Source organism: Oryctolagus cuniculus, chromosome 5, assembly GCF_964237555.1.
Source record: "Oryctolagus cuniculus chromosome 5, mOryCun1.1, whole genome shotgun sequence".
NCBI classification, from domain to species: Eukaryota; Metazoa; Chordata; class Mammalia; order Lagomorpha; family Leporidae; genus Oryctolagus; species Oryctolagus cuniculus.
The window spans coordinates 64,677,532-64,689,606 of record NC_091436.1 but is presented as its reverse complement, the minus strand read 5'-3'; the positions used below and the strand labels follow the sequence as shown (position 1 = coordinate 64,689,606).

The 12,075-nt window shown below is 48.6% G+C and overlaps 1 protein-coding gene across 3 annotated transcripts in view; it reads left to right on the top strand.

Moving 5' to 3' along the window:
* CRYBG1 (crystallin beta-gamma domain containing 1) overlaps positions 1 to 12,075 on the top strand; it is a 205,530-nt gene that overhangs the window by 179,644 nt on the left and 13,811 nt on the right. For all 3 annotated transcript variants that reach the window (XM_070073735.1, XM_070073736.1, XM_070073738.1), the window contains 6 exons: positions 1,843 to 1,969; positions 5,812 to 5,847; positions 6,371 to 6,528; positions 7,157 to 7,283; positions 7,375 to 7,520; positions 11,854 to 11,980. In XM_070073735.1, coding sequence (XP_069929836.1) covers positions 1,843 to 1,969; positions 5,812 to 5,847; positions 6,371 to 6,528; positions 7,157 to 7,283; positions 7,375 to 7,520; positions 11,854 to 11,980 — 721 coding nt within the window. The remainder of the gene's footprint in view (positions 1 to 1,842; positions 1,970 to 5,811; positions 5,848 to 6,370; positions 6,529 to 7,156; positions 7,284 to 7,374; positions 7,521 to 11,853; positions 11,981 to 12,075) is intronic.

Below are 12,075 nucleotides of genomic sequence, written 5' to 3'. Positions count from 1 at the left end.
TGAATCCCTGGATAACCATTGCAGCTACAAAAGTTATCTATCCAGGGGGATCTGTAACAAAAACCTTCATCAGAAACGTGCCTTGGAAGGGCCGCTGTGTGGTACCGCGGTAAAGAGCCCTGCATCCCATATTGAAGTGCCTGCATTGAAATCCGAGCTCTGCTTTCAATTCCAGCTTCCTGCTGGTGCACCTGGGGAGGCAGCAAGTCGTTGGGTCCCTACCACCCACCAGAGACCGAGATGGAGTTCTTGGCTCTCAGCTTCAGCCTATCCTGGCCGGGGGCTGTTGCGGGCTCGCTCGTGCGCGCTCTCTCTCTCTCTTCCTTCCTCTCTCGCTCCCTCCCTCCCTCCCTCCCTCTCTCCCCCTCCTCTCAGTTCAAAAGAAAGATGTGTGCCTTCTCAAAATTGGGAGCAAGAGAATTGCAAAGAGGAGGAGCATCAGACCTGTTTTGCTTGTAGAAGATTTCATTTGTATACAGTATACATGCATCCTCTTCTTGGCATGGTGTCTGGAGGGTATCCCAGGGGCCAGTGCTCATAAGGAATCAGAGTGCTTGCCTGACCGGCTGGCCAGAATCCCACATTTGTTTGCAAAGAGGGCTCATTCACCCCTGTCTTGCGGCAGGTGCTGTTTTCAGGGGCAGTTCTAACAGGCACGATTTTCTGCTTTCGTGCTTCGAGCACAACAGAGGCGGGCGGGGCTGCCAAGCTCCTGAAGCAGAAGTGACAGCTGCCAAGCCTGATAGAAGGTGTGGTGTTGAAAAGCCCTGAGAATCAGAACCAAGAACACGGGGAGCTGCACGGCCTGGGAACAGGCAGCCCGCTGGCTGCCCCGGCCCCAAGCTTTCAGTAAGGCTCACCGTGATGATCTTGAGCCACTGCACAAGAAGAGACCCCGCCCGCTGCACCCCCTGTCAGGAGGATGCTCGCTGCCCACGGCTGATCGGGAGCCTGGTCGTGGAGTTGGCTTGGGTCAGCCCTGCCTTTGGCACTTGCAGCTGTCTGGCCTGGGGCAGTTTACTTAATCTCATCTGCAAAGTGGGAGTAGCAGTCTTCCTTCCTCTCTTAGCATTGCTGTGAGGATGCTGTGAAATTCTGGGCTGCCCCCAGCTCTGGGGAGATGTTAGCTGTTAGTGATTTTTGACACGTTGCAGATGGGTAGGTAGGACACTCCATTCTTTGCCTTTTAAAACCAGGCTTGAGATTTCCTAGCCAGGGCCTCTCTACATACATACAGTGCAACAAGATACCTCCTTTTTGTTTTTTTTTTCTTTAGGATTGACTAATTAATTTCAAGGGCAGAGTTAAAGAGAGGGTGGGGAGAGACAAAGAGAGATCTTTCATTTGCTGGTTCACTTCCCAAATGGTTACCATGGCAGAGCTGTTCCAGGCTGAAGCCAGACCACGAGCTCCATTCAGGTCTCCCAAATGGGTGGCAGGGGACCAAGAACTTGGGCCATGCTCCGGTGCATTAGCAGGGAGCTGGATTGGAAGCAGAGCAGCCGGGACTCGAATTGGCACCCCAATTTGGGATGCCAGCATTACTACCGTGCTGTTTCCCATAACTCACTTTCTTAGTTGGAAGTAACAGAGGCACTTATACTTAGAGGCAATGAGTCTAAATTAAAACCAGCGAGCAAAGCCAGACATAGGAAAATGAAATGTCGGGAAGAGGCACACAGGATGCCTAGTACCTCCTTGCGTGGAAGGTCACTCTGTGTGTACCTCTCATCTCTGGGGTCCGAGTGGTCTCTCGGCAGCGGGGTGCTATGCACCTGAGGGCAGGAAAAACCAAAGTAAGTGATGCGCTGTGTCTGTTTTCTCCTCCCATGGTGGCTGTAGATGGCTGATTTATGAAGAACCCGGATTTCAAGGGGTCCCTTTCATCCTGGAGCCCGGAGAATACCCTGACTTGTCCTTCTGGGACACGGAGGAAGCCTACATCGGATCCATGCGGCCGCTGAAAATGGTAAACGTGAAGGCAGCCTGAGCGTGGTCGAAGGCGGTGGTGCCCCGTCAGCTGGCCCACCATCCTTTGCGGGGTGTGACTGCAGTAATGCAGCCGACTCTTTCAAAACATCTGTAGTAGACGGCACCTCTGGCTTCGTAGCCATAAGAGAGTCGATAACTTGCCAGGGGCCACCAGTAAACAAAAGGAGAGGCTGTGGCCTTGGCCCTGGAGGCAGTGCCGGCCTTGCACTGCAGGTGTAGGAACTTCAGCCCAGTGCAGGTGTCTTAAGTGAAGTGGCTGAAGAATCAGACATTTGTGGACAACAGGAGGAAGGAGGGATAAAACGCGAATGTGTGGGTCAAGTGACAGTGTGCGATGATGAGGAAGGCATCATGATAAGCTGGTCTTTAAAAATGAGCAAGGATTAGGGGGGTGTTGGCATCTGGTGCAGCGGTTCAAAGGAATTTGGGAATCTGGGTGTGGCTTATTTTGACAAAGGTACGAATATGAGATGTTCACAGCAGGGAAATTAGAATGAGGTAATACTCTTTGTATTACTACCTCAACAACTTCTGTTTCATAAATTTAAAACTATTCTGAATTTTTTAAAAAAAGAAGATGACTGTATCCCACACTGGAGTACCTAGATTTGATGCCTGGCTCCAGCCTTCTGCTACTGCAGTGCTGGGAGACAGCAGGAGGTGGCTCAAGTACTTTGGTTCCTGCCACCATGTTGGGGACCTGGATGGAGCTCCAGGCTTCTGGCTTCTGCCTGGCCCAGCCGTGGTCACTGCAGCCACTGGGGAAGTGAACCAGTGGATGGGAGCTCTAGCTGTCTCTCTCTCTGCCTCTCAAATGAGTGAAAAATGTATTTTGGAAGAGGAGGTTAGGGTGATTGTAGATGGAGCTATCAGGGAAGGCACTGCATGAGCCAGAGTGCACAGCTGGGAAAGGGCCCGTGGAGGGCCGGCCCTGGGGCAGGGAGGAGGCTGGGCACAGCAGTTAAGGGGCTGCTTGGGATGCCCACATCCCACGCTGGCTCCACTTCTGATCCAAGCCTCCTGGTAACTTAGCATGCCCTGGGCTGCAGCACATGGGAGACCTGGATGGAGTTCCTGGCTCCTGGCTTCAGCCTGGCCCAGCCTTGGCCATCGTGGCCATTTGGAGGAGTGAACCAATGGATGGGAGATCTCTCTTGGCTTCTCTCTCAAATAAAGTTCACAATCTAAACAAACAGAAAACCAAAAAGAGTGAGGCGCTTGTTACCAGCATGTTTTGGAAACTCACTTTGCAGTTGTTTTCAAAGCCCGTCTGAGGAAGTTAGGATGCCAGCGTTGTACCCTAAATTTACCTCTCCTGACAAAGCATTTGGTTTAATTGTCTGCATGTTTGCTGAACTCAACACAAAGGAGTTGTTTTTTTTTTTTTTTTTCCTAAGAGGAAACCCACTTTCAAAGAGCAAAGTTTTGTTAGGCGTGTGACTGTATCAAAGAATTCTCCCAGGTTTCGAAAACAGTAGTATGTAATAATGATTTTAGAACCCTGAGATTGATGGTGTTTGAAAAGGATTACTTTAGCAAAGGGACTTACTTGGCTGTGTAAGCACTGGCTTGCTGAGAAAATCAGCCACAGGCCTTTGTAATTTGAATTCCTCTGATGCATTTGAGTATCTGTAGCTGCACCTTTTATAAGCTGTCACCTTTTGTAAGCTGTGGAGGTGTATAGGTGAAAAATATTCTGACTTTCTCACTGCTGATTTCAACTCTTGACCTGTTTAATGTTTTTTGGAGTACCTCTTCTCTGGTTTATTTGGGTAGTTTGGTGAGAAACCTTCAAAACCTTTTTTTTTTTTTTAAGATTTATTCATTTATTTGAATCAGAGTTACACACAGAGAGAAGAGAGGCAGAGAGAGAGATCTTCTATCCGATGGTTTACTCCCCAATCGGCCGCAATGGCCAGAGCTGTGCCGATCTGAAGCCAGGAGCCTAGAGCTTCTTCTGGGTCTCCCATGCGGGTGCAGGAGCCTAAGGACTTGGTCCATTTTCTACTGCTTTCCCAGGCCATAGCAGAAAGCTGGATCAGAAGTGAAGCAGCCAGGACTCGAACTGGCGCCCAGATGGGATGCCGGTGCTTCAGGCCAGGCGTTAACCCACTGCGCTACAGTGCCGGCCCCACCTTCAAAACCTTTAAAAAGTTTGTTTGTTTATTTATTTATTTATTTATTTATTTTTATTTTTTTTGACAGGCAGAGTGGACAGTGAGAGAGAGAGACAGAGAGAAAGGTCTTCCTTTGCCGTTGGTTCACCCTCCAATGGCCGCCGCGGCCAGCGCGCTGCGGCCGGCGCACCGCGCTGATCCGATGGCAGGAGCCAGGAGCCAGGTGCTTTTCCTGGTCTCCCATGGGGTGCAGGGCCCAAGCACCTGGGCCATCCTCCACTGCACTCCCTGGCCACAGCAGAGGGCTGGCCTGGAAGAGGGGCAACCGGGACAGAATCCGGCGCCCCGACCGGGACTAGAACCCTGTGTGCCGGCGCCGCTAGGCAGAGGATTAGCCTAGTGAGCCGCGGCGCCGGCTTTTTTTTTTAATTATAAAAAGATAACAAGCCTCCCCCCTCTTCTACCCCAGACCCATGCTTGGCAACGTTTGAAATTTTGCCTACTTGTTTGTCTAATTATTCCAGTAGTTCTCCAGAGCTTACTGAATGAGCCTCAACAGCTTTGTAGGCAGTTGGTTGCAAAATTAAATGCCTCCAGGAGTCGGCTGCAAGTACACATGGGTGAGGCTGTCTGGGAGTTGCACCAAAGGGAGTGGTGGGGCCAGGCAAACTGGGGCCTGTGCCAGGCTGAACGATGAACCCAGTGTGGGATTAACAAATGCTGAAGGTCAAGGTGGGGATCCAGGTCCCCAGACATTAGCTTTTAGGATTATTTATCAAGAGCAGTGAGAAATTCAGATTTTTTTTTTTATTTGAAAGACAGAGTTAGAGAGAGAGACCTTCTGTCTACTGATTCACACCCCAAGTAGCTGCAAAGACTGGAAGACTGGGGCTGGGCCAGGCTGAAGCCAGGAGCCAGGTGCCCACATAACTGGCAGTGCCCCAAATACCTAGGCCATCTTCTGGGAATGCAGGTGCATTAGCAGGGGGCTGGATTGGAAGTGAAGCAGCCAGGACTCAAACTGGCACCCATATGGGATGCCAGCATCACAGGCAGTGGCTTTACCTGCTATGCCACAATGCCAGCCCCGAGAAATTCAGAATTTTATGAGAAGTTTTGTTGAGTTAAAAAGAATTAAGTGAAAAAGACACACTGAACATGCAGATTCTGCTTACACAACAGACCACTGTGAGAGACTACTCTAACGGGGCTTTCTCTTGTGTCTTCATGTGCCTGAGGGCAATTTTAGAACTGTTGCACAGACATTAAACTGGGAGGGTTGGCGCTGTGGCATAGCAGGTAAAGCCATTGCTAGGATCCCATATAGGCACCAGCACTCCACTGCTGGTCTAGCTCCCTGCTGATGGCCTGGGAAAAGCAGTGGAAGACAGCCCAGGTGCTTAGGCCCCTGCTGCCCACGTGGGAGACCTGGATGAAGGTCCTGGCTCCTGGCTTTGAAACATTTTGGCCCAGGCCACTGCAGTCATCTGGGGAATGAATCAGTGGATAGAGCATCTCCGTCTCTCCCTTTCTGTCACTCTGCCTTTCAAATAAATAAATAGATCTTAAAAAAAAAAAAAAAAAAAAACTGGGATGCATTTATGCTGTGAGGTTCATCAGCTCACCACAAACTGCTGTGGGTGATATACAATGGTTTATGTGTCAGTGGGAAACTGTTTTTCTTTGTTGTTTTTCTTTCCAGGGTGGCCGTAAAGTTGAATTCCCTACAGATCCCAAGGTAAACACATACACACACACACCCACCCACCATCTATCCCCACTCTGTCTCCATGCAGATCATGCTTGTGTGGCTTCACATACAAACCTCCGTCAAACGTAATTACAGCGGAAGGAAACTCAGCTCACACGTGCCATCCTTCAGGCTAGAGCAGGGTGCTAATCATGCTGGTCATCACTAACAGGATGTGTAGCCGTGGCTCAAAGCGTTCATTGTTAGGTTTGTAATTGGTGGTTATATTTAACATTCTAAATGCCACTTCTAGGCACTGAACAAAAATAAATTAACAAAAAACAGGCTTTTGAAACTTGGCTTTGGGCTATACCACACCAGGGAAAACAGCCTTTTTTTTTTTTTTTTTGCTACATTATCATAGGTTGGGATCTAGTTAATTTTTAAAAACATGATTCAGAGGTTTAATTTGTGTTCCAGGACTTAATGATATCAAATGACTGATTGAATATTTATCTGTCAGGATATTTAACTCCTTGCGACTTGTGGCTGTGTCTCATCTCCGTTGTAGGTTGTTATTTATGAAAAGCCTTTCTTTGAGGGGAAATGTGTGGAGCTGGAGACAGATATGTGTAGTCTTAGCGTGGAAGGAGGTGAGACGGGAGAAACGGCAGGAGACGCTTGTCTGCCATTGTCATCGGTGGGCTCCATGAAAGTCCTGAGAGGCATGTGAGTAGACGAGGGTCACCGAGCACCGCTTCTTTTCCTTAACAAGGCACTGCACATGCCTCCCTCCCCTCCCCCGCAAAGGTACCGTGGTGTCCACGCCTGTCTCCATGTTCTCTTCGGCCTGGCGTGGGTGGGGTCCCCTGGCAAAGGCCAGTGATGACCTGGCCTGTCCTGATCGCGGACACCTAGGGTCTCCGTTATTGGAATGATCTCCAAACTACTGAATTGTTAGTGCTTTCTAACGTTCATTGTTTTGCATTTATAGATTTTTAGCCATTCCCTGCAGATGCACACACTGAAATGGGTCATAGAAATAGTCAAAAATTCATAAAATTGTAATGACTACTTGAAGAAAGTCTAGCTTCACTTCTCTGGTGTTCTTTTGAGTCTGTTCTTATTAAACATACACGCACACATGGGCTTGTGCACATGCGTTCCCTACGCGCCCTTGCGGAACTGTGAGGTAGGGTCCAGCCTGTTCCTCTCCCAAATTTTAGAGAATTCAAATACTAATACAGAAGTTCACCTGGAGCTTCGTAACTATTTGTATCTGTCAATAAAACGGAGATGTACACGGGGAAATTTCAGTGTCTGAAAGCAACTGCTTCTTCCTGTTCTCTCTCTGCAGCTGGGTGGCTTATGAAAAGCCTGGCTTCACAGGCCATCAGTATTTGCTGGAAGAGGGAGAATACAAGGACTGGCAAGACTGGGGCGGTTACAGTGGAGAACTCCAGTCTCTACGGCCCATTTTAGGTGTAAGTTCTCAAGAAGCTAGTGGCTAAAACCTGGTCTGTTTTGGATAATAGTTGGCCAGCTTTTGAATTTTGAATTTTTTTTTCTCAATAGGACTTCTCAAATGCTCATATGATAATGTACAGTGAGAAAAACTTTGGATCCAAAGGTTCCAGTATTGATGTGTTGGGAATTGTCGCTAATTTAAAGGAGACTGGATATGGAGTGAAGACACAGTCTATTAATGTACTGAGTGGAGTGTAAGTAAAATAATTCAATTGGAATTTTCAGCATGGATTTCACCTTGGTTTGTGTTAAACCAATAGAACCTTTGACATCAAATAAGCTCTCAATAAGTATGTCAGTAGCTAAACAGTAATTCAGGCATTTTAATACATGGCCACAACATTTTCCTAATTTTATTAAAATGTCTCATATGATATTTTTTTTTTTAAATGTAGCAAAACATTGGAGTAGGCTTTTGGGTGCACCTCATGATGGAGAGCCACAAATCTGCTTCCCTTGTCGATCTGCATGGAACAGCATGCATTTCTGATTATGGGAATTGAGCAACAGTAGTAACCTGACATGGCAGCCTGCGGTGGGACCAAGTCCCATTAGATCGCCCGACTTGCCACCCCTGCTCCAGTGCATTTCCTCGCTGTCGTTTGGACATAAACGTGATTGTTTCAGTGTCCTTGGAGTTAGCAGTTGAGTGCTTTACGAGTGACAGAACAAGTTCACGTTGAACGGTGATCAGTGAGGACTCTCTGGCACGCAGGTGACAGCAAGCCAAGCTAAACTGGCTCAGGCGACTATGTAACCAGAACTCCGGGGGAAGATTCCGCTTCTGGCCTGGCTGGATGCAAGGGATCAAACTCGGTGCTCAGAATGTGGTCTCTGCCTCCTGACCGGGTTTCTTTTTCTTCTGTTGGCTTCACCTTAGGCGGGCTCTTTTCCTCTGCTGGCCTAGAGCTGCATCTGACCTTTGTTCTCGCTCAGTGCTTACAGTGAAAAGGGCTGCTCTCTCCCTCGGAAGTGCCAGTTTTGACTTTGATGCCTGAGTCATGCGCACGTGCTCGAGCCAAGCCCCTCAGTCAGGGAGATGGCCGGGCTCGAGTATGCGCCCATTCTGAGAGCTGAGACATAAGGCACGTTGACCCTGGGAGCCGTGGGGAATGATCGGGCAGGGGCTTCCCCGGGAACGCAGGGAGAGCAGGGATAGACACTAGATGGGCAAAACCAGAGCATTGCTGGGAGTCGCGTAAGTATTTGTGTGACCCATGCTGGTGTTCCTTCTACGTTCTGGAAAGTGAGAGTCTCCCTAAATGCTCACGTGAGGTAATCTGACATTGGTTCTGTTGCAAGTGTTTGATGCCATCCATGCATGACCTAGGCTGTTTGAGTCATTCTATTGTACTTCATGGGGCCTCCCACAATAGCCTGGATATGTGGGATGTGTCGACGAGGTAATATACCTTGACTATTACTCACGCTCACCAAATCTAAGCAGCGTAGGCTATTGCTTGTGGTGCCACCTTTCGGCAGAATGACATCCATGACTTCTGAGTCTTCCCTTCTTGGAAGGAAATGCCTTCTCTCGGGGCCTGTTTTGAAGCCCTGGCGTTTCAGAATCCTGGTGGGTGATTTGCAGAAGGCCGAGGTCATCTGGAACGTTGCTGCGGCTCTGCAGTATCACAGGTTGTCTTTACTGATTATTCCTTAGAAGGCAAATGCCGCGACCTGCTCAGGCTGCTGAAACTGACCAGGTGTGTTGGTTCCATTGCTGAGAGGCCAGTCATCCAGCCCAGCAAAGGAAGCAAAGGGATGCTGCGTAGAATCCTCTTGGGGCATTTATGTTGATTATGCTGGTAGCACAGGTGGAATTACTGTGCACGGACCTGTCTCCTTTCCTTTTTCCCCAGCCCTTGCTTAGAGGAAGCTGGTTTCCTTTATACAATGTTGCTTTTATGTGAGTCATTTCTAGTTGTTCAGAAGGTTTCCTGGCTTATGCATTCTGGTTGTAGTCGTTGGATTTCATGTTGTGGGGGGAGTTGAAGGGGACGCATGTACGCACACACGCACCTGCACACACACTCATCCAATGGGTGCCTCTTCTTACGGTCTGTGGACGTGGAGAGGCTTCCGCACATACCAGCGCCAGCTGCTTCCTTCTATTTCAACTTGACTTTTGACAAATATTTACGGAGGCCTGTTCTGTGCAAAGCAGTTATAGTTGTTCTTCCTACCAAAGAGGTACAGACTGAGTGCTTTGGGGACCTGCTGCAGAGAGAGCTTACTTTCCAGACTCAGGGTAGGACAGCTGAGATGGCTCGTGATGAGAGCGGGAGACTAGTCTCACAGGCAGTGATTTTGTTTTAATGGCTTTCTTTTGATAAATAAGCATCTTAGTTTAGTTCTTTATTCTTTAGCATGGAACCCAAAGTAAAAACAAAACCAAAAATGTTTTTGCAATTCATGTTCTGTGGCAGTGTCTACCAGGTGCCCCTGGTCACGTGGGTATCAGCTGTGGAGCAGTGAGCAGCTTTTGGGAAGAACCCTTAGGAACCCAGCAATCGAAGGCTTAGAAGGTGCATTCCCCTGTGTGCAGTGGCTCAGAGCAAGGACAGTGAGGAGTTCCCTCGAGTGCCAAGTATAAGCTGTCAGCAGGCTCCAGGTCACAGAGCAGAGAATCTTGATCTGGATTGCTGGGGTTCACCTCTCTGCCCCTCGTATTCATGGGTGACTCATCCGGGGCTGCATCATGGGGTGACAACAGCACTGTGTCAACGCAGGTCCCATCTCACTGCCTTGTTCTCCCGCTTCGGCAGCTTGGCCTCAGCTGGGTGTCGTGTGCCACCTCACAAGGAGTAGTTTTGTAGGGAAATGCAGGCTGCATGCTTGCGAGGAGGCAGCCCTGCCAGTGCTGCTTCTGGGACCATCCTGGCTGCTGTCTTCTCTGCTGTGGGCTCTGGCCTCCCCTCCTCACTGGCTGATGGCCCTCCAAACCTGGATTCCACACGGCCCATGACACTCTGTTCTCTAACTCATGTCAGATCTTCCTGCCAAGCAGCCAGTGTACAAAGTGTATAGACTGTTTAGGTAATTTCAAAATATTTATTTGTTTGAAAGGCAGAGTGGCAGAGAGAGAGAAGGAGAGACAGAGATGTTTTGTCTGCTGGTTCACTCCCCCAGTGGCTGCAGTGACCACAGCTGGGCCAGGCTGAAGCCAGAAGCCTGGAGCTGCATCCAGCTCTCTCACGTGGGTGGCAGGTACCCAAGTATTTGAGCCATCTTCCATTGCCTTCCCAGGAGCATTAGCAGGGAGCTGGACTGGAAGTGGGGCAGCGGGGGCTGAAACTGGTGCTGTGATCTGGGATGCTGGCATTGCAGGGGGTGGCTTAGCCTCCTGCAGCCATGATGCCGGCCCCAGGTATGGTTTGATAGAACAGTCAGTGGAAGGGAACCGTGGCACCTGGCAGCTCGGGTCACAAAGCAAAGGAGAGGGCGGTTAGCCTCAGAAGGCGCAAACCTGTTCTGGCCATGGATCGACTGTGTCCCCCTGTTTGGATCACTTTTTGTCCAGAACACTCACTGCTCAGAAGTCCCACTGGATGCTGCGTTCCCACCTGTGAACACTGCAGGGAAAGGATGCTGTCTTTTGCCTCTTTGTATTCCAAGTGTGAGCCTGGCTGCTGGCCTGTGGCAAATGGGCAGTTTACTGAATGCATACGGTCCTCACATCTGTGACGTGGGAGCACGGGCTTCAGGATGATGGCAGATGTGGGAGCGCTTTAGACCGTTCCAAGCACCGTGCAGGTTCAGGTGCCGTTCTTGCAGGCAGCAAGCACCATCAGAGCGGTGCATTAACTGAGTGGGCGCTGAGTATGTGTGCCTGTAACAGATGGAACCACTTTCCTCCCTTCAAAGACTCTGTCCTGAGATAGGAAACAGTGTCATCACTTGGCTTTGTTGATTTTCCTTTGAGTGTAGATCACTTAAAAGATAACAAATGAAAACATCCCTCAAAGAGATTTGTCTAGTATTCCTGGGAGTTTGTTCAGTTTTGCTTATTACATAAGTGTGTCTTCGTGGAAATACTTACTGAAACAAAAGTTGAGTTCCTTCGCTACATTTTGTGTAGCATTTTTTTTTCTGTTGACTCTCCTCCCTGCTGTGTGGGTGGTTTGTGGTGTAACAGAGATGTTGCTTCCTGCCAGGATCTTCCGGCAACATTGTTTCAGTATTGAAACACAAAGAATCCTTGCTTATTAAAGAACCAGGTTCTTCTTAGTCCAGTTTGCTTGTTTAATGGAATTAGGAAAACACAAAGTATCCCCACTGGAGCTTTCTCAAGGACTAGGATTTGATAAATGAAGACCTCAAGAGTTGACATCGACAGATTTCCTTTAACACTTTCATTTGTCACGAAGATAAGTCTGTCTGCTCATAAAGGTTAATGGAGAATCAGAAAAATTAAGGAGCCTGCTTAGTCAAACAAATGGAAACTTCTGAACAGTGCATCTGAGGACAGTGTGACAGTTTGATGTGTAAAATATGAACTCCACTAAGAAGGTGTTTTTCTTTCTTTAGATGGGTAGCCTATGAAAATCCTGATTTCACAGGAGAGCAGTATATACTGGATAAAGGCTTATACACTACTTTTGAGGACTGGGGAGGCAAAAATTGTAAGATCTCTTCCGTTCAACCTATAAGTTTGGTAAGGAGTTATATTTTTAAATGAGGATATTTAACTGAATTTGGACTTCTGTAATGTGTGCTTCTGGTTCATATAACATTGACTGTAATGAAAAA